This window comes from Colius striatus, chromosome 19, assembly GCF_028858725.1.
Source record: "Colius striatus isolate bColStr4 chromosome 19, bColStr4.1.hap1, whole genome shotgun sequence".
In the NCBI taxonomy this organism is placed as follows: domain Eukaryota; kingdom Metazoa; phylum Chordata; class Aves; order Coliiformes; family Coliidae; genus Colius; species Colius striatus.
In genome coordinates this window covers 6,451,005-6,472,406 of record NC_084777.1, presented here as the reverse complement: position 1 = coordinate 6,472,406, position 21,402 = coordinate 6,451,005, and the positions used below count along the sequence as shown (strand labels likewise).

The 21,402-nt window shown below is 52.0% G+C and overlaps 1 protein-coding gene across 1 annotated transcript; it reads right to left on the bottom strand.

The window, feature by feature from the left end:
• Window positions 1–1,568: 1,568 nt before the first annotated feature.
• URM1 (ubiquitin related modifier 1) lies at window positions 1,569–19,748 on the bottom strand. The gene is made up of 5 exons (XM_062011546.1): window positions 19,647–19,748; window positions 16,523–16,593; window positions 3,554–3,635; window positions 2,509–2,557; window positions 1,569–1,818 (listed from the first exon to the last, which is right to left on the bottom strand). The coding sequence occupies exons 1-5, from the start codon at window positions 19,679–19,681 to the stop codon at window positions 1,750–1,752; spliced, it is 306 nt and encodes a 101-aa protein (XP_061867530.1). The 5' UTR covers window positions 19,682–19,748; the 3' UTR covers window positions 1,569–1,749.
• Window positions 19,749–21,402: the final 1,654 nt, after the last annotated feature.

The window sequence follows — 21,402 nt, the reverse complement described above, 5'->3', positions numbered from 1 at the left end:
AGAATCTGCATCTCCCACTCGGCTTCCAGCCCCTTTCCAGCCGCTCGCCACACAGGTTCCTTGTTTTGCAGCCACCACGGGCACCTGGACTCCCCCTTCCCAGCAAAGCCAACGGCCAGGAACTCAGGGCAGAGAAGAGCCTTTGGCCCCTCGGTGCCATTTACAAACGGTGTGATGCCGGACTCGAGGCGCTGCGGCCAGATTCGGGAAAGGCTGAATGTTGGTTGGTTCTCAGCAGCGGGGCTGACGTTGGGTTTCTCAGCTGCAGCAGCAGCAGCAGCAGCACAGGCCGCGGGTGACTGTAGTTACACAGGTTGTGGGGCTGTAAAGGCCAGAGAGGAGTCGCTGGAGGAGCCAGACGGGGGAAATACTCTGGCACTCCCTCTGTGTCAGTCAGAGCACCTCCTGTGCCGGGCTGCTGGGGCTGTGGGGCCAGGCTGCCCGAGCAGGGGTGGGTGGACAGTGCCACACAGAGCTCCCAGCGCCCCCTCAGTGCCCCTCAGGGTGAGTGGTGCTCAGTGTGGCTCAGCCTCAGACCCACCGATGGAGCTTGTGGCACCGTGAGCTCTGGGTAGCGCTGCCGCGTGGTGCCGGAGCTGTGCCGGGCGCGGGTGAGCAGGGCAGGGGGCACAGGAAGGACAGTGCCGGTTGGATCTCTAGAAGCTGGGGGAGTTTCGGGCCTGTGGGCACCGTGGCTGTCCTGGCTGTCCCCTGCCCCTGTGCTGTAGGCAGGAGGGCCCTGCCGTCTGCCCGACAGAGCTGCTGGGAGGTGACGAGCAGCCGTGGTCCCGCAGAGCCACCCGGCCCCACTGCCACTGCGCTCACGGGGCTGCCTCAGGGCACGCAGCAAAAAGCTTCCCCTTCCCTTTGATGGAAAGGGTTAAAAGCCACTGACTTTCCCCCCTCTGCATCCCCCCCAGCCAGGCTGCAGCCAGGCTGCTCCCCACCTGCACAGAAGGCCAGGAAAGCTGATCAATTCTGTCCATCACGGTGACAGAAAGATCATTGGCTGCCCTTATCGCTCTGTGCTGCCTCAGGCTGGGCATGGGCTTGGTCACCCTCCAACCCAACCATTATACATTGACACTGCTCATGGGCTAGTACTTCACCCTGCCTCAGCTTGGGGGGGACAAAGGCATAAGGCATCAGAAAAATAACCCCCCAAAAGCCAATTTCTCTCCTGCTTCCCATAAATAAGCCTCACAGTAAGTGGAAAGTCACTACAGAGAGCTCTGAGGCTGTCATGTGTGCTGCCTCACAGAAAGGCCAGTAAGGGAACCCTTCATTGCCTTGCACTTTGTGCCTCATGGATGACACCAGGGATCTGTTAAAAGAACCCCAGTTCCTAGCAGCAAGGCAGAGCCCCCCCAGCCCTGCCCCAGCACAGGTACAGCTCCCTCAGATCGCCTGGCTGCCTGCAGACACACAGCAGCCTGCTCAGGGTGCGGTGCCCCTCTTCTTCCCATCACCCAAAAACAGAGTCCCCCTGCTGCAGGTGCTCTCTGCTCATTAGGGTACCTGGAAGTGCCGTTGGGAGAGCTGAAATGAGGACCAAAAGATGGATGCTGTTGGGTTGGCAGCAGGCAGTGTGCTGGTGGGGCTTTATTGGGATGTCTAGGAACAAGTGACCACGGTGGGAAGATGCAGAGTTGGCACAGGCAGTTCAGGAGAGGTTTGGGTGGGTTTAGGTTCTTTGTTTTGCTTTTTCCCCAGGGATTTGGATTTCCATCCTCTTGTTTTTCCAGGAGTTCACCCACCATGCAATGTTGAGATGAAAAGCACATTATCCTGGTCCTGGAGTTTATAATCCAACTCACCCTGCAGGCCAAGAGAAAAAAATAAAAGAGATAAATGGTTTAAATGTCATTTCCAAACAGCAGCTGCAAAGAGAAAACAGCTCCTAAGGAGATGGTGAGCGGTAGGGAGAGCAGAGGGGGCTACACTGATGTTTTCATCCTAAAGGAAGGAAAGGGCAGAGAGCAGAGGAGGAGCTGATGTTCCTTATCCCACACTGCTTCCTGGACAGGGCTTTCACAGAACAGGTGGTTGCTTGAGGCAGGAAAATAGGGGCTGCTTGTTGTGTGACACAACACTGGGCTGAAAAGGCAAGATATTTACCTGTTGGGGCAGGAACCTCCCTGGGGCTGCCTTCACCTGCAAAGGGGGGCTGGGGGCTGCCCTGGACCCAACAAGTCCTCACCCTGTGTGTGGGGGAGAGCCTGGGAGCAGCCAGAGGCGTGGAGCCCAGCGCCAGAGGCCACGGAACAGGGGGGAATCTCTCTTCAGACACTAGCTTGGCTGATGAGACTCAGCAGGTTACAGAAAGGCTCCAGGCTTCTGAACAGCCACAGAACCATACAGGGAGAGAGATCCCAGCCTGCCCCTTCCCCCTCAAAGACAGAGATGCTTCGCTTGGGGCAAGAATCAGAAATAGCTTCTGTGAGAGCAACCACAGAACAGACAGAGCAATATTTTCAACAAAGAAAGTCAAACTGAAGGAGTACAGACCATTAGTTCCCAGTCTGCGTCGTTGATGAGCACCAGAATTCCCGGCCTCCTGCAGAACAGAGAGAAATAATTAGGATACAGGGCTGCTAAAAAGCTTCACAAATAGTTAAGAACAAGGGATGTTACAGCACAGATCACAAACCGACTGCCTATGAAGCCAGAGAGAAAAAGGAATCCTAGCACGGAGGTGGAAACAGGTACAGTCTGTGCCCTTTCCAGATCAAATAAAGGGGAGGCAGGAGTAATCCCAAAGCTCATTTGAATCAAAATGGACCATTCCTGAGGATGCTCCAAGAGGAGAGGACTACATTTCCTTCCCTAGCATGTAGAAAAGCCAAGTAATTAAAACCCACGCGCTGCAGTCGGGCGCCGAGAGCTCCATGTGAAGGGAAGGAAAGCTACAGCAGTGCCCCTACCAAAGGCACTACACACCCAGGATCCACTCCCAGCCCCTGACTACAGGCAAAGGGATTCCCCTTCTTTGATCTTCAGTGTCCTGCAGTTGTCTCTCCTGTTACCAGGGGACCTGGCACACGCTTCAGCTCACAAAGATCCGTGACGAATGTTAAACACCCCCAGCACCACCCCGCAGTCAGGGATGGCTCACACAGCTCACTCTGCTCCATTTCTCCCGGCTTCACCCCCCCACACCCCTCCCCTCCACGAGGTTGGCCCCATTTTGACAATAAAAATACATTTCCCACAAGAAATATTTGTTGGTGTTTCTGGGAGCGACTGCCTCGGTGCCGGTGACGTGAGCAGGGCGGGCACAGAGCCGCTGAAGGTCCTGGGGCTGGGGAGGCTGCGCTGAGCTGCTCCAGGTGACAACGGAGACAAAGCTCACGTGGCCCCCTGCACGGGTAAAGGGGTAAGGGTGAGGGCTGTAAAGGACACTGTCTGTGCAACAGGGTGAGAGGTACTGTGGGACACCTCCCTTTATCACACTGTAGCACATCCCATATTTTCACAGTCATTAACTTGCAACCGACAGGAAAAATGTCTGGTGAAGAGAGAAAGGTGGAGGATTCCCAGCAGCTCTACTCACACTGACTCTCCTTGCATAAACAATTCTGGTCGCTCTTTCAGCAGATTCTGTTTGATCCACTTTAGCAGGTTTCTGATATCCCCTGAAAGGAGAAAGGACAGCAGTTTACAAACTGCCTGACGGCTCCTGGCTGATGCCAGAACAAAGTGATTGTTTATCCACAAAAGAGCAGAGGAGGAACATGCAGGATGGAGGGGGATGGCTGCAAACCTCCAGGCAGAGGAACCACCCACCAGGACTGCCCCAAAGGCCACCTGACACACATAGTCCTGCCCCAAAGCCCCCCTGACAGGCACAGCCCTGCCCCAAATCCCCCCTGATAGGCACAGCCCTGCCCCAAAGCCCACCTGACAGGCACAGTCCTGCCCCAAAGCCTACCTGACACAAACAGCTCTGCCCCAAAGCCCACCTGATACACACAGCCCTGCCCCAAAGCCCACCTGACACAAACAGCTCTGCCCCAAAGCCCACCTGATACACACAGCCCTGCCCCAAAGCCCACCTGACACAAACAGCTCTGCCCCAAAGCCCACCTGATACATACAGCCCTGCCCCAAAGCCCACCTGACACACACAGCCCTGCCCCAAAGCCCACCTGATACACACAGCCCTGCCCCCAAAGCCCACTTGACACACAGCCCTGCCCCAAAGCCCACCTGATACACACAGCCCTGCCCCAAAGCCCACCTGACACACACAGCCCTGCCCCAAAGTCCACCTGACAGGCACAGCCCTGCCCCAAAGCCCACCTGACAGGCACAGCCCTGCTCCAAAGCCTACCTGACAGGCACAGCCCTGCTCCAAAGCCTACCTGACACACACAGCCCTGCCCCAAAGCCCACCTGACACACACAGCCCTGCCCCAAAGCCCACCTGATACACACAGCCCTGCCCCAAAGCCCACCTGACACACACAGCCCTGCCCCAAAGCCCACCTGACACACACAGCCCTGCCCCAAAGCCCACGGCTGAGCAGAAGAGGAGAACTCCAGCTCTCTCCCTCCCTGCAGAGTGGCAGCTCACTCTGAGGCACCCACCCAGCACTAACCACGGATGCATCCCATGTCTCACACATTCCCTTCCCACCTAACAAACTGACGTTTAACTCTGTGTGTTTCATTAGATTTCAAAAGTCCAAAGGAGCTAAGCCTAAGTCCCTGAAAGGACTAAAGGCACCCACTGTCAGCACCAAACAAGTTCTGGGGCACCAACGCACCTGTAACCACGTGCTGCACGTGGGCACCAGCCACAACAGTCACAACTACACAGTCACAGGGTGGTACAGGTTGGAAGGGACCCTCAGAGACCACGAGTTGTGTTTGTGGCCGCTTGCAGCACCCCGGCTGTGGCTGTGGCGTGTTCCCCACACCGTGCCCGCTCCTTCCCCCTGCACTTTGTGCTTGGAGCTTCTTTATTAAAGCTCAGCCTTTATCTTTCCATTTCAGTAGGTGACAGGAAGGATTTGTCTTCATGTAAAAAGAGGAGGAGACACTGCTGGCGGGTTTTTATAGTATCAATTTTACTTTGTGAGGCAAAAACAATTTCTTTAGTGATAGCATCAGTTAATTTCCTATTGGAGAGGTGTGAAGGGACGGGGTGGGGGGGGATAATCCGTTACAGGGTTTAGAGAAGCTGACAAATTGCAACGTGGAGTTCTCCTGCATTTGCCTCTATATTTCACTGTTCCACAAACCACTTCATCATTCTGAATCCACAATCAGTTATTCTCCCAGGGCTGCTTTAAACAGCCCTTTGAAAGCCCCCGAAGAGTTCTGTTTGTTTTGAAGGCGTGAGGAAGCTTTTCAAAGGCATGAACGCAGTGCTGAGGGCTGGAGCCCCACGCCCAGATGAGTGGGGGCAGTGGGATGGGTTTCCACGTCTCACTCATGTGGGAATCTCATTGTAGGCACAGGGAACCTTTCTGCATGTGCCTCTCTGAGATAAAATCCAAGTGCATACGATTGCCCCTGTGTTTGCTTCACAAGCAGCAAAAAGAAACACGTGTGCAGTGGCTCGACTCGGTCCTTGCCTTACCCCAGGGTTTTATGGGACTATATATTCTACCAGGAGCAGAGCTGGGGTTCTTCTGAAGAGTGTTCCCCCATCACTTCTCTCACACCAAGGATGAGCAGCCTTGGTGTGGGCAGGTGCCCATCAACTAGGCGAGAGGGACACATCCATCTGCAGCAGATGGGGGCCTCTGTGCCCAGGGAAAGGAGGAGGGAGATGCTCTGAGATTCCCTCTATCCCCCCTCCCTGGCTTTCCAGGGCATTGGTGCCTCTGGATGGCAGCCTGCACACCAGGCTCACTGCAGGGCTGCCCACAGCACGAGAGGTACTGCTGCCCCTGGGTGCTGGATCCCTCTGAGCAGGGCAAAGAAAGCTGATTTGTGCCTCAAAACTGCCCACTGAGCTGGATCACCTGCCTGGGGCCAGCCCACTGTCCCTTTGCAACAATATGGAGTTAAGAGCACAAAATAAGACCCATTTTCTGCTGCTTTCTTAGCAATGTGCACGGGAAGCACCGCTCAGCATCCATCCATGCACCACACCGGCCAGTGAGCCGCCACGACACGAGTTCACTGTGTTCACCTTCCCCTGAAAAATGCTGCTGCAACGTCAAGCCCTCAGGATCTCACACCCAACCAGCTCCTGCTCTCCATCACCGAGAAACGAAAGCCAGAGAGGAAGAAAGATGGAGAGGAGCCTTCAGGAGGTGTGTGTGTGGGGAGGGGGGCGCAGAGGGGACACCATCCCCAGCACAGCAACGCCCGCGAGCTGTTTCATATTTATGCACTCGCATCAGGGAACACAACAATGAGCTGTGCCATATACCATTCTCCTGCAGCCCTTTCCTCTGGGACCTTTCAGGAGAGATCATTTAAACAGAAACACGCTGCACCAGCTGGATAAAAGACAGCCACCTCCAAGCAGCCTGGCCGAAGGGCCGAGAGGACTGATTTATTCGAGGCTGAGCTGGAAGATTTCCTCATCCCTACTCCTTCCATAATAAAGGTCATTTTCAGCCCCACCTGAGCCTACATTCATTTACTCCTCCCCAGAAGCCACGTATACACATGCTGAAGAAAAAAACCTCCAGCCCTGTGCAAGCCTGGAGCTTCCCCACTGCAAATGGCAATGAAAATGAAGACCCTTCTCTGCAGCCAGCCCTGAGATCTAACTCTTTCGACTGCTTTCTCAGCATTGGATTCTTTCCCCCCCACCTTCATGTCTCTACACGCTGTACACCAATATTACTACAACAAATCAATTCTAAAGGATGAAAAATGACCAAAGCCACACCAAAAGCATCTTCCCCAAGTCAGATATTGAAAAGGAATGAGATTACTTCCATTGCAAGTGGTCTGGGGAGAAGCCATGTCGCAGCTCAGCACCTCGACCAGCATCAACAGCTCAGGGCTGGGTGTTATCACGAGGGAAATTAGAAGAGGGAAATTAGAGCACAACTGCTTATCTCTTACAGTTGACGTATGGAGCATTGCTAAGACATTTTCTTTCTGACACTATGCTACAGGTCTAAGAGGTTTCCAGCTCCCCCAGCTGAGGATTTACTATGCAAACAGCAGCTCTTCTACCAATGACATATAGAGAAGGGAGAAAACCTCAGCCTGGTCGGGCACCACATGTGCTGACAAGTTAAATCGTCACTAGGATGCAGCAGTTTTGCACTGCTGTTGGTTCTGAAGCTGCTCTCCATCACACCAGAGAGGCTTTTCCTATTTGCAGGAGCACAGGGCTACTACACGTGCTGCCACTCTGCTGCAAAAGCACCTGTGCATTTCACCCCTGGAGCCAGGCTCAGGTGGAGCTGAGATCATGCAGCATTCCCCTCCCATATCACCAACTCCGCTTCAGCTCATCTCAGTAAAGATACATTTTTATGACCGCTGCACAGCCTCGATTAAATCCTTTGAGTAGCCTATTCCATTCATTCACAGCAAACAAACATCCCCACCAAAACATCCACTGTAATGATGGTTAACTGTCCTGGCCATCGGCGGCAGCAGCAGAGAAGGAAGAGAGAAGCGGCCAAGGAAGCTGAAATATCCTCAAACTGCTGAGGAGGGACCGAAGCACATGGTAGGAAATCCCTGTCTTATTTGTATACAGAGGCAGCTTCTGTTGCCTGTGCTACCAGTGTATCAAAACCTCTCCAAATTCTCAGGAAAAATAACCCAGAGTTAATTAAAAAAAAAAAAAAGGGAAAACCGACAAATGTTTGAGAAAACTGCTCAGCTCAAGTGCACAGATGGGAGCTGAAACCCACAGCACAGGCATAAAACAAATCACCCAGTGAAACACACAGCTCAGGAAAACCAAGTGTGGTGCTTGCAGTGGCACAGAGTCATTGGCTCGTCACGCAGGCGGCCGGGATGCGAAAGCTGCCGGCAGCGGCTCGGCCTCAGCACAGCTGCAGCAGAAACGCTCCTGCTTGTGGCAGACTGAACTGCACAGGCTGCTCAGTCCTCCTGCCTATCCTCCAATGCCTCGTCTTCTGCCTTACCCCAACTGTTCCTTGATGGAGAATCTGCTGAGATTCCCTGCAAGAGACATGCATCTAAGCCTCCATTTTAGCAGTGCCTGGAACAAGAGCCTGGGTTCGTTCGCACCCTCAGACCCAGGGCTGAAATCCATAGATCTTCCCTGGGTCAATAAAACCTCCTGGGCCTGACAGATTCATCAGTGATAAGTCAGCAAAGAGGACACTTTGCCGTGTGCAGAGAGCAACCAGGAGCCTCGAGTAAGAGCCACGGAGCTGGGTGCTGCACTGGAAGCATCTCACACCAGAAACACGGGGGGATTTTGTCCCTGGCTGGCGCAGACGGGTGGGTCTGGCTCCCGGGGAGCTGCACAGGTCACTGGCAGGTTCACAGCCCTGCAAGGACCAGGCACCTGTCTGCCCACAAACCCATGGAGAGCAGGCAGGGAGCAGGGCACCCGCAGCCTGTAACGACACCCATATTTTTGCCTTGGCTGCAGAACTGGGAGCTTAATTCAGGGAAAGAGGGGAACCTTTCTGAAGGCTGAACCATGGAGAATTCCCTTCTGGTCTGTAATAAATAAGATATATGCAGCACTGGTCACTAAGGGGTCAGTGCTGTGAGAGCACAGCGCTTTCCCGGGCCGCCTTGCGGATCCCTCCCTGTGGGGTACCATTTCTTTGACCCAGAATAAGATCATTTATCATACTGACCATGGCTGAGCTCCAATTTGCTGAGGTCACTAACTCTGGACGAGCGCCGCTCCACCCACATTCTCAGCCACCGGCCTGTAACCATGACAAAGCCCCTTCCCTGCAGCTCCTCTGCCATTATTCCCCCTGCCTGCATGGAAATGGATGGAAAGACAATTTGTATGCTCCTTTTCCTGCCTATAAGCAGCCTGGTTTTAAAACAGACAAACCAGTTGCTGATACCTGCTGCTGCTCCAGGTGTGCACCTTCCCTCTGGTTTCGAATCTGATGGCCCTGCAGGAGCCTGCTCTAAAAGAGCTTGTTACAAAACCTGACCCAAAGGATCCCTCAGCCTCCTCCAGCCTCCCATCTGATAAGCAATTCACCCACCCAAGCAGGCCACGGTGTGCCATAAAGTGTAGAAGAATAGCTGATGTAAATGGAGTCACAGGCAAATGGGTTTGGTGCTTTGCTGGGCCAGCAGCACGGCAAGATTCTGCTGCAAGAACCAAATTCCTTTTCTCTGACAAGTGCACAAGACAATCCTGCTGGAGCGGGCAGTGACTGAAGTGCTAGGGGAAAAAACAGGGGGTAACCACAGGCAGACATATGAGAATCCCAGTTGTTGCTCTCATCTGTTCCTGTCTGCTGCAAACAGACACCAAGGCCTCAGCCTCTGTAATTTTTGTGTTATGACATCTTTTCCTCACTTCTCAGCTAGAAGAGCAATGCTCTTCTCCATTTTCTTGTGTCCATAAAATGGGAAGGGATCACAAGGGCCTTCAATCACCCTCCTGTTAGCACTGAAGGTCAGATCCCAGCCAGCACCCAGCTCTCAGCCTTGAGATTTTAATCACGATGCTCATGAACTGAAGAGGAGCCACTTGGGATGTTCCTCTCCCTGCAGGGTGCTGGTAGGAGAATGCAAGTTCAAGGGATCTCCAATCCCACTCCCTACCCAGCAGCAGCCTCAGATCCACCAGCTCCTGGGACACACAAAAAAAGCAGCTCTGAGCTGATTCTCGGGGTAAAACCTAATCCCTCCTCATTTCCAAAGTCAGAGCATCTAATCCCCTAACACCCAACGTTATTGTCACTTCAGGCTCCCAAATAAATGCCAGTGCACCAAACTGTCTCTTTTAATTAGGATCACAGATCACTAGTGCTGGCCCAGAGTCTTGCTTCTCGTTCAAAAATTGTCAAAGGAAGGAACCCAGAGCCTCAAAGACCATCGTCCCTGCAGCCAAGTGCTGGATTGGGAATCGCAGGCATCAAAAAGAACAACTCCTGGGATTTTATCCCTCTGCCAGGGCTCAATGAATTCTCAACAAAAGACCATCCTGAGCCTTGCCCACTCTGATTGTAAGAAGCCTGAGCACTGCAGACCTGCCACCAAACCCTGAGGAGACCGTGCCATGGTCTAATAGTTTTTGTAGTCAGGAATCTTCTGCTAATGCACCAAACTCCCATTTCTTCATTCCTCCCTATCAATCTGTGCTAGATGGTATTGCATCACCCTGGCTATAATCTGTCCTTCCCAATGATAAAGGAGACATCCCACCTCATCACTTTTCCATTCATTTATCCTGCTTAACCTTGAATGTTGCTGGTTAATTTCTTTTAAGCTGAATGCATTACTGACTGTGGGCACACAGCTCAGCCCAAACCCACCAATCTGCAATCTTCCCCCTCTCCTATTTTCCCAGCTCCTGAGTTTTGTGGGTTAATAAAAGGAAAAAACTAATCACTATTACAGGGGAGTCCACAGAGCTGATGTGAGAACCCCTACCCCAGAGGAAGTGGGCTGCTCCTGCCAGTGTGCATAGGGATTCCCCGTCAGCCTGGCACTGCCCTGCAGCAGCCAGCCTGGCCGAGGGAATCCCCTGGGCTGGGCTCTCCCTGGCCCTGCCAGCTGGATCACAAAGCGCCTTGAAGTCAATTCCTTGCCCCCCTCCCAGCCTGGCTGGTGGCTGATGTCCTCTCTGGCTGCTGGATGAGTCAGAGTCACAGCTCTGCCATGATTTTATTGCTCTAAATACAGCAACCACGCAGTGTCCGGTCCTCGCCTCTCACTTTTGGGCTCAGCTTTGCTTAGCTATTATTAGACTTTCATGCAGGGCAAGCACCATTAAACCGATTCCTGTCCACCCAAGCCAGCCACCCCCACAGATACTCCAAGCCCCTCAGTCTTACTTGAAAGGGGAAAAGAAAGGGCCAGTGAGATGATCAGGGTGGAGGAGAGGGGGGGTAAGATTTACAAGTGAATGGAGGTAAGAATGGAGCAGTTTGTGGGATAAAGGGGCTGCAGAGGGAGCTTTACAGATGTGCAGAGGGACGGCGGCTCATTGTTTAATTAAGCAGAAAGTGGCTCTTTTGAAAAGCAATTTTGCACAGGAGCTCTGAGCTCAGCAAACAACTCCTGCGAGTGAGGGCAGGAGGAGAAAGGAACAGCTGGCCCGGAGCCGTGTGAACCGCATGCTAAGCGGTTTAAAGGGCCCGGATCCTCCTCCCCAGCCCTGCTCGCTGCCACCCTCTGAACAGCGCTGTCAGCCCGGCAAATCCCCCCGAGAGAAAAGAGAGCAGAGCGGGGGGGCCGCCAAGGAAAGGTTCTCCTGCTAGGTGTCCGCGGTGCCGTACAGCGGCTGGGAAGGAGGGGGGGGAACAGCCAGGCTTTGTTAGCCCGGGGATTTGGTCACACACAAGGGCTGGTTTCCCGGTGCCTGGGAAGCTCCTTCCACAATGACTTGGGATGAGTTGATGTGGTGATGTGGGACTGCTCCTGCCAGGGCCTGTGTTCCTTTCCCCACCTCCCTCCGAAGGATCCGTGGCCTCGCTGGGATGGTGACCCCAGGCTGTGTACACAGGCACTGAGCCCTGCACCGGGGCTGCAAAGCTGCAGGAGCTGGCTCCAAGGTGGCACTGGGACTGGCTCCATGGTGGCACCAGTGGCCCTGCAGCAGCTCACTCAGCTCCTGGCACTGCTGGCATGGCTGCTCACACCAGTTACTGGAAAGAGCAGCCAGGATCCAGGGCTGAGCCTGAGATCTCGTCCTGTGTAACCCCCTTGCTGCCCAATCCAGAATCACCTGCCCTTTGAGACCTGCGAGTACCACACGCTGGTTAAAAGGATGGGACTGCCTCAAAGAGTTGAGTTCTTTTACTCACTCTTCTAACAAGCTTCTGCATCACCCAATATACTTTCATTGTTTCTTTTGAGCAAGTTTAAGAATGTTAGGAATGATAAACAGAGCAATGAAAGCATTCCAGAGTATCAATAACTAGGACACAGCACCTAGCAATAGCACTGGGCATCTCCAGCCAACCAGTGCCAGCTGCCATTCCTGATTTTACCCGTTGCTTTTGGCATAGCACCCCAGTCAACTCTGAACACGTGCCACACTGCCGGCTTTAAGCCACTCTGCCTGCAACACAGGTCTGATCTCTTGAGATCCCCGGGCTCTTTCCCAAGATGAATGCTCCCAGCTCCCCAGAAGTCCTCTGTGCTCTGCAGAACAAGGCCCCTGGAAAGCACAGCTCTCGAGGAGCAGACCGTGGGGATTTCACAGAAGCAGCACTTGGCAGATTATTTTAATTTTCCCTCTAAAAAAACCCCCAATCTGATTAGCAACAGGCTTTTTCCCTGGGGTTTTGGAAAAGGGAAACCACAAACAATTACCAAAACACACTGATTAAAAATTTATTCTTCCAGGCTTGTGAGTGCCAAAACACACCGTGAATTCCTGATTAGCCCAGAAGGCCCCAGCGACCACTGCTGCAACTGCCTGCTGCTGCTCCAAAAACACAAACCCCATCACTGGACCCACAGGAGAAGCTGGACTTTGAAGGCCTGTGACTGGCAGCTGAGCAGCCTGCAGTACAACTGCCTGGGACTTGCCAACCTCTGGGATGTAACAGCCAGCACAGCAGAGAGGTTTTGTCAACACCCTTCATCAGCACGAGGCTGCTGAGCTAAACCTGAAATGCCTACAAGGGTTAAACAACGCCAGTGGCTTCCTACCCTTCCAACAGCATCCACACAACTCACGTGGCTATAGACAAACCCACCACTGTGAGCCACAGCGAGATGGAGGAAGGAGCTCCGGCATCCCTGGCAGAGCAGTCACACAATGATCTATTTGATTACTGAAGCACTCGGTTAAATTACTGTGCCTTGGTTCAGGGGGAGGCTGCCAAATACATTTTCAGTTTTTAATTTAGGGTTTTTCTCTTTTATGCTCCATTGTCTCTAATAGCCTCTTAGATGCTTGAAAATAAAGTTGATTTCCCTGCCAATTTAATCCTCTCTCCGTGTGACAAATATCGTTATTCCCCCAGCTGCTTTCTCCCACACACATTGGTTTGATGCAGAATAAGCCAACGGGGCATTAATGCCTTTAGATCCTCTAACAGCATTATCAATGAGATCATCAAAACAGGCAGCAATTTGGGACAAGAGTCTTGTTTAACGTGGGGTCTTCTTTCCTCAACAGCTCTAGAAGATTACACAGCCCTGCACAAAGTGTGCCTCGTGTAAACCTGTCTGCCTCGGCAGATACATCACACCTTTTCAAGTTCCTTCTTGGCAGCAGCTTCAACGTGCAGGCTAAGACAGCTCCACTCTGGGAATAAAGCACTGCTGTTTTACTGATGTTAGGATACAAAAAGCCCCTTGGATAATAAAAGTATGTCCCACCACAGGGCTGTACCCCTTGTGGCTTGCTCTTGTCCCATTTGCAGTTCTCTTCCTCCTGCCTTTCCTAATCCCTCCAGGAGCCCATCTCCAGTGGTCACGAGAGGACTGAGAGCCAAATATTCTTGATAAAAAGTGAGCTGGATCTGATCTGGAAGCTACCTACTTTCTACCTACTGCATGCTACCAGGAAAAAAGGAAATGACCGCAGAAGAGTTTGTTCAAATATCATTACCATTGAGAGAAGACTGCCCTTGGCAACCACGGAGCACAGCTTGTTTTGTTCACAGAGATACTTGCAGATTTTTCTTCATATAATTTCCCACCTCCCCTCACCTCTAGCACACACATAAAAATGCCGAAACAATTAAAATATAGCTGGGACCAATGTCCCAGAGTGAAGCAGCGGCTCTGGAGAAAGGAGGACAAAGACAAAAATAACCTAGAGAGAAAGGAAGAGTGGGTAAGAGAGGCAAAAACGGCCCAAAATAATCTCCAGGGCTAATGAAATCAGTTAAAATGGGGTTAGAAGTGCAGGTCTTCAGGCAGCATTGCTACTACAGATCTTTCCCTGGAGTATTAAGTGGTGGACTCATGCGGTAAGGTAAGCAACAGGATGCACTGAGTAGAACTGAGCTATTTTATTTCTCTACTCACGGTGATTCTGGCTGCACAAGGGCAGCAGGGAACACCCTACATAAATCTTTATTTACCCAGAGATGGGAGAATGAAACTTTCTCAATGTGAATGAGGAAAGCCTTAGGAACCATATAAAATCACAACCATGTATCAGGTTTCTTATTGACATGGTTCTGATCTGTTTCTATGAATTCCTCACTTCTACCATGTAATTCTCATCCAGAATTACTGAGGAGTGTCTCCAGTGATCCATGTCTGTCTACTCCAACCCTGTGCTGAGTGTAGAGGCTGTTACAGCAGAAGTCTCACAATTCAGTGTCTGCACCTCAGTTACTGTGATCCAAAACCTGCCTCGAACCCTAAACCTCTCTGTCAGGTGGGCACACTGCCACTGCCACTCTCATACGAGGAGAGCAGCGCCTCAAAAACAAGTCAGTGCGAAAAGCTGGGAGAAATAATGTGTTAGATGAATCTGCAATGAGGCACTAGAGATCCTGAGTTGTGAACCCTGAGACTGAGCCAGATCTTCAGGGAGAGATTTCTCTTTTAGGACAAATCCAGCTCCACTGAAGACTACAGAAGTGCTTCACATGGGAATGGGTTAGGCCACACACAACTGCTCCGCTGACAACCATCGGCTGGAAGAACCATTCCTTGATATTAATCCTCCCCTTCCCCTGGCAGAAATAAACATCTTGTGTAATAACCTCTCCTTCTTGAGCAAGTGATCATGATTTGAACACCACCAATGTGGATATCAGTACCTTAAACTTACAGAGCATAGAAGAAAATGATGCTCTAGCCCCCAAGTTTATAAACCACCCGGGTGAGTGTTTTGGCATTTCTTTACTATCTTCCATTTAAGAATCTTTTAACATGCTGGAATTTAATGCTGAACTCTCAAGTGATCCATGAAAGTACCACTACTACTTCACTAGCACCAGGGGAAAGTTAAGCAACACGACTCTAAAGATCCCTTCCAACCCCTACCATTCTATCACTCTATGACTAAACTCTCAGAGCAAATCAGCGTCAGGTCATGTTTCTGAATCTCTAGTCCCTGTCCTCACCCACAAGATAACAACCTACTCCAGTGCTCCTCTTATGTTTGAGTTACACCCACTCATGTCCAAGCATCAGAAGCACTTCTACCAATCTCTAATTACTTCCAGGCACGACAAGAAGATTTCAGGCCGGAACGTTCACAGCACGTAGATTCTGGCATTAACCATTCATGAGATTGAGCTGTTAACACTCCCCAATGCTTGGTATTATTTTGCTTTATAAACCTGCTCTTAAATAGCATAAAACATGTCTGACCAGATGGGAGAGTTCAAAACAGACCTGCAGCAAAATTCTGTCACAACTCAAGTGTGCACACACAGGGGGAGAAACAAGAGTCAGTACAGCACGTCTGTATGGACTCCAAATGACAAACCAGAGATGGTGACTGTTTATCTCTGGGACACTCAGGTCTTCAATTTAACAGCATCCTGTATTTGACTGTGGGGAAGGCTTTAGGCAGGACATCCAGCATCACATTCCAGCATTACCTTTGCCATTTTCAACAGCATAGTTACAGAATGTCACAGAATCTCAAGGGCTGGAAGGGACGTGGAAAGCTCATCCAGTGCAACCCCCCTGCCGGAGCAGCACCACCTAGAGCAGGGCACACAGGAACTCACCCAGGTAGGTTTGGAATGTCGCCAGAGAAGGAGACTCCACAGCCCATCTGGGCAGCCCCTGCCAGTGCTCCCTCACCTCAACAGGGAAAAAGGTTTTCCTTATGTTTCTTTGGAACCTCTTCTGTTCCAGTGTGTCCCCACTGCCCCTTGTCCTATCCTTGGCCATCACTGAGCACAGCCTGGCTCCAGCCTCCTCACACCCTCCCTTTATGTATTTGTAAACATTAAAGAGATCACCCCTCAGTCTCCTCCAAGCTGAAGAGCCCCAGCTCACAGAAGATGGTTTCTTATATCTGAAAGTTAAAGGAGCTGATACATTGATGTTACACTGCTGTACACCTCCTCACCTATCAATTCACTACACAGACACATACACACATAGATCTGCTTCTGGGAAATCTCAGAGCAGGCAAGAAAGAACAAAGGAGAGAGGAGCCTGGTGGTGGTTTCAAGAATCAAGCAAGACAAATGTAGACTTGATGGAAACATCCTGAGGCCGGTGTCTATCAGGAGGAGGGAGGCAAAAGTCTTAGTGAAGGACTTAATTCCCAATAGCTCAGAGGACAGGAAAGATGCTCAGACTGGCTCTGCTTGGTATTTCCTTGGAGAACTAACCATCTCCTATCTGATCTGCAGCGTGTCTCAAAATGCTTTATAAAACACACCGGTTCTTGTTGCCAACTAGTGAATCTGCTGTACAAACCAGCTTTGTTCCATTTGTTGTCGTTCGTTTAAGTTATCCAACAGGTTGTGATACTCACAAGGCTCTGGTTGACAGGGCAAAGTCACCTGATGCTTTTTGACACCATCGAACAAGAGTTCTGCACCACCTCTGAAATAAAAACAATGAACCACTGAGATGTTGCTTCATTGTCAAAAGGAAGACAGCACAAAAGAGGCGATTTACATAGATGCAACAACAGAGAAAACAAATGACACACACTATATTTAGCACAGGATCCTCTTTGTCTTTTTCTCCCCTCTCACAAACCACAAGTTCCTAGGGGAAGTTGCCATCTCCCATCGCCAACATACACAGGAGGCTCCGCTGCAGGCCAGAACCCCACGGTGCCAGGCATCATCCCAGCAGAACAGGGAGATGGCTCAGGCCCAACGTGCTTACAAACTGCTGGGCAGCAGCTCCCCTAATGCCTTCCCCCTCCCCTCAGCCACAGGCACTGCTGCAACTCAAATAACATCACAGCCCCCAGGCTGCTTCCAACACAGCTCGGCCCCAGCACCTCTGAGTGAAGCCTTGAGGTGTTTTCTGGAACATGAAAAAATTACTGTAGTGTCCTTCTGAGACAAATATTGCCCCAGCTTCTGCTTGTGAACAGAGAAAGGACTTGCATGAGGTCACAGAGCACACCAGCTGCAGAGCCAGCAGCCCAAGAGTCCTGGCAAGCCTTTCTTGACCTACTGAATCACAGAATCATTTGAGTTGGAAAAGATCTTTAAGCTACTGAAGTCCCAGCCCTCCCCTCACCCTGCCCAGCCCACCACTAACCCCTGGTCCTCAGCACCTCAGCTCCATGGCTTTGGGCACTCCCCCAGCTCCCTGGGCAGCCTGGCACAGGGGCTGACACCCCTCTCAGGGAAACAGTTCTGCCTCAGCTCCAATCTCAGCCTCCCCTGGGGCAACTTGAGGCCATTTCCTCTTATCCTGTCATACATCAGTGGAGAGAAGGGATCAACCCCCATATCACTACAACCTCCTGTCAGATAGCTGTAGAGAGTGATGTCTCCTCTCATGATTACAAGGTGAAGTGTGACTACAAAGCCCCTCTCAGGAGGGCCTTGACTTGGAGAAGCAAGTAGAGCAAGCCACAATGATGAAAAGTCAAAGTAAAAATGAGCAAATGAATCCATAATCTTCCTCCACTGAAGTACCTGACAAACATCCCTTTCCTGACAGTCAGAACACGAGGGGTGACCAGCCTCAGACAACTCAGGGATGGTCTCAGTAAACATGGGAGGACAAGCGTGAGCAAAATACACAGAGGTTGGCAAGCACAGGAGCTGGTCCTCACACCTGAATTACAAGGGATTTAAATTGGGCTCAGGTACCCAATCTCCTTAGCTCTTAGGAAAAAATCCTTCCTGTAACTGCAGCTTACAAGCCTCAGCAAGCTCCTCACCTATACTCCTTCTCTGGAACAAAACAAAAGTGAACACCTTGACCTTTACAAACATAAATCAGCTTTCCTGCTGTTGTGAGGCCACAGGCCAAACTCAGAAGATGACACCTGATCATGTGAGTAGGGGCATGGACAATAAACACAAATGCTACTTCTGTGTGGACACAGGAGCACATAGTGCAAGCTCTTGACTCGAGACAAGGTGGACAGAGTTTTAACAGTTAGGAAACCCTTAAAACCTCCACTCACTTGGTCCTCCACTGAGGCAGAAAAACAAGCAACCCCCGCTGAAAGGGGATGTAACTGTGGCAAAATGTTCTTCACATTTCAGCCTGGATTCCTTTAGAACAATTTTTTAATGAAGTTACTTCCTGGAAACTTATTGGTGCCTCCCTTGGAAACCACCACAACGAAGAGAAGCATTTCAAATAAACAATCCCCACCTAAACATCACGAGAGATACATCCAGATGTTACTGAGCCCCTTTAGATTCAACATCTACAAATGCCACACTAGGTTTTCTTGGCTCTGCAATGGAAGAGCACAACAGAACCCTTGTTATGCCCTCAGCAGCTTTACTTATATGCAGCAGCCCTCCTAAAGAGCACTCTGTTGGTGTTCTTCCACCAGCTGACAAAAAAAAGAGTCCTCTGCAAATTGAAGCAGCAATTATTAACATGAGCTGAGATTCATGGGAGAGAACAAGTCACAGCAATTATATGAAAAACATTTTTTGATGTAATGAAAACAAGGTCACGCTTTGTTAGAGCGGGAAATGTAGATTGCAAGATAAGGTCCTTCTGTATGCGCGAGCTGGGGGGAACTCAGCTGTGATTTGTACATAGAGAGCTCATTTAGGCATTTCCAAGGGATGCAAAAATGCATCTCACTCTTCTGGGAAAATTAGGGGAGTTACTGCAGCTGGAAGTGGGAGAGACTGAGGAATGGATTCTTGAGGAGAAAGGTCTTTAAAGGGTTATGGCATTTCTGTGTTTATCAAAGGGTGGGAAAAAGCACATAAAGAGTTGCCTTTTAGCTTCTGCTCTAAAAGGAGGCTTTAACAAAATGGCACAAGTATTTCCACAAACATGCACAGGCTTCCACTGCAAACACTTGAACTTCCCAGCGCCACAGCGCTGGCAATGCAGCTACTACAGCAACTGAGAGCGAGGACACGGCTGTTTTACCCTGAACTGAACTCGGTGGAACAGAGCGGAGCGAGGCCACGTGCAGACACACATAACAACACACACACACATCGATGTACGGAGCAAAACAGCCGAGAAACGAGCGGAAGGTGTTTAGAAGTAATTTTAATAATTAAAAGAAACCAAAAGAAGGAGGTCGGAAGGAGAGAAGGAGAGGAGCGGCACGAGACGCTGGCACACGGCAGAGCCAAGGCCCGGCCGCCGCGGGAAGAGCGGGCGGCGGCGGCCCGGGCCCGGGCCCGCACCAAGGAACCCGGGGCCGCTCCGCAGCGCTGCGCGAAGCCGCTCCGGCGGCGCCCGGGCGCTCCCGGCGGTGCCCGACACCTCGGCCCGGTTCCCCGGGGCCGGCTGCTCCCGCCACCCCGGGCCGCGGCCGCGACGCCCCGTGACGGTTGCGGCCCCCCAGGCCGCGCGCAACAGCCGCTCCGCCTCAGGCCCGCGGCCGCCTCGGTGAGGGGCCCGGCCCGGCTCGACCCTGCCCTCCGCCCGAGTCCCTGCCCCCGCTGCGCTTCCCGGGCCCCTCCGCCGCCCGCGCTCACCCGAACTCCACCTGCAGCGATACGGGCGCCGCCATCTTGGCGGCGGCTGGCGGGCGGGGAGGGGGAGGCGCGCGCGGGCCGCGCCGGAAGTGCCGCCGCCGGTTTCCGGGCGCGCCGCGTTGCCGGGCAACGGCGGGAGGGAGGAGCGGGTGCGGGGCGGGCCCGGGGCGGGCGCGGGGCGGGCCCCGGCACAGGGACGGGCCCCGGCACAGGGACAGCCCGCAGCGCGGGGCCGCGCCGCCCGGAGAGCGCGACAGGCCCTCGGGCCGGGCCGTGCTGCTGGCAAACGCGTCTGTCTGCCTCGCTCACGTCAGGCTGCACAGCGAGCCCCTCGGTCAGGCGCTGGGAGGCTGCTGCCGCGCAAGGGCAAGGAGCTGCAGCAGCCTTTGCCCCTGGGCGAAGCCAAACTGCTGCCCGGCGGTTAATTTGAGTTTGTAGTGGGGAAGCGGCAACAGCCGGGCTGGGCGAGAGTAACGACCGCTGCCCTTCGTGCATCCCGTGTGTTGCATCAGGACGCGGCTCCATCGCCCTGTTACATACATATGCATCGGTTTGTTCGGGGTGTGTATGCATATTCATTATTTTCTCAGAACACAAGGTCTGTCCCCCTCGGGCACATGCTCTTAATCACAAACAGGGTCTTTGGGGGTCTTCAGGACCCTCAGTTGGTGTTGTCTTGGTGTTCCTTCAGCCCTGAGTCTGCACACTACCAGTTTATTTATACAGCTCATTTCTTCTTGTCACAGTCGGTATTCCTTGACCACAAAGTCATGCTATTTTAGTGTCTTGGTCTACATCTTCACCCTGGATGTCTCGAGACAGTTGACATCTGTATCCTGGATGTTTTAAGGTAGCTGAAGCTCAAGCAAGCACAAGTTGGAGTTATAAAATTACAGTACAAATGAAGCTTTCCATTTGAAGCCCGTACACACCAGCAGCAGTTGAGCATCCCCTTCTGCTCTGGCAGCCTCTCCCCCAGCAAGCACATCCCCACAGCAGCAGGCACCTTCCAGCACGACATTAAGCAAGGCAGCTCACATCTGTCACCTGTTTGTTTTCTCCTCCTGTCCCCAGAGGCAGAGGCGCGTCCGCGGGCGGGATGCGGCCGTGGCAGTGACAGCTGGGCTGGGAAGCGGTGCAGGCTCTTCTCCCCCCCGCAACATGGAGCCATACTGGGCAGCACTGGTGGAAAAACTGCAGCCCCTTAACCCTCCCTCTGCTCAGTGGAGGGCTGGATTTAAAAACCGCTTGTACACATGCACATAGAAACGTTAATATATATGCATCTACATGGTGCATTTTGTGTAAGGGGCATAAATTTACACAGACAGATTGCTCTTCGTTTATGCTAACGGAGGTCAGAGTCTGCCTAACCCCGAGAGCAGAAGGTGGTGGTGTTTGTAATGGCCTTTTGTTCTCAGAGGAGATCATTCTCTGAGCTGGGCCCCAGGAACGGCCGGTCCCCGGCGCAGATGAACACTGCCAGGGTTACGTGATGACAGACGTGAAGCTGTTGACCGTGGTCTTCATCCAAAAATTCCAGCTGGATTTTAAATATCTCTAAATCCTGAGGCGTTTGAATATCTCAGAGATACAGACGAGGATGCTGAACTGATTGTATGGGAAATCAGATGAGGGGAGATGCCTTAGACAAGAATCTTACTTTTATACACCTCAGCTATGGCTGTAGCACTCTGTAGACAGAGGATCTGGTAATCTGGATCAGTGTTGGCAGTTATGATTTTATATGAGCTCT

Coding starts and splice junctions, on each gene's coding strand:
- URM1 (XM_062011546.1), bottom strand. CDS start 19,681: ATGGCGGCGCCCGTATCGCTGCAGGTGGAGTTCGG. Junction 3,636..16,522: donor GCCCTGTCAACCAGAGCCTT/GTGAGTATCACA, acceptor TTCTCCTTTCAG/GGGATATCAGAAACCTGCTA. Junction 2,558..3,553: donor TTTATGCAAGGAGAGTCAGT/GTGAGTAGAGCT, acceptor TCTGTTCTGCAG/GAGGCCGGGAATTCTGGTGC.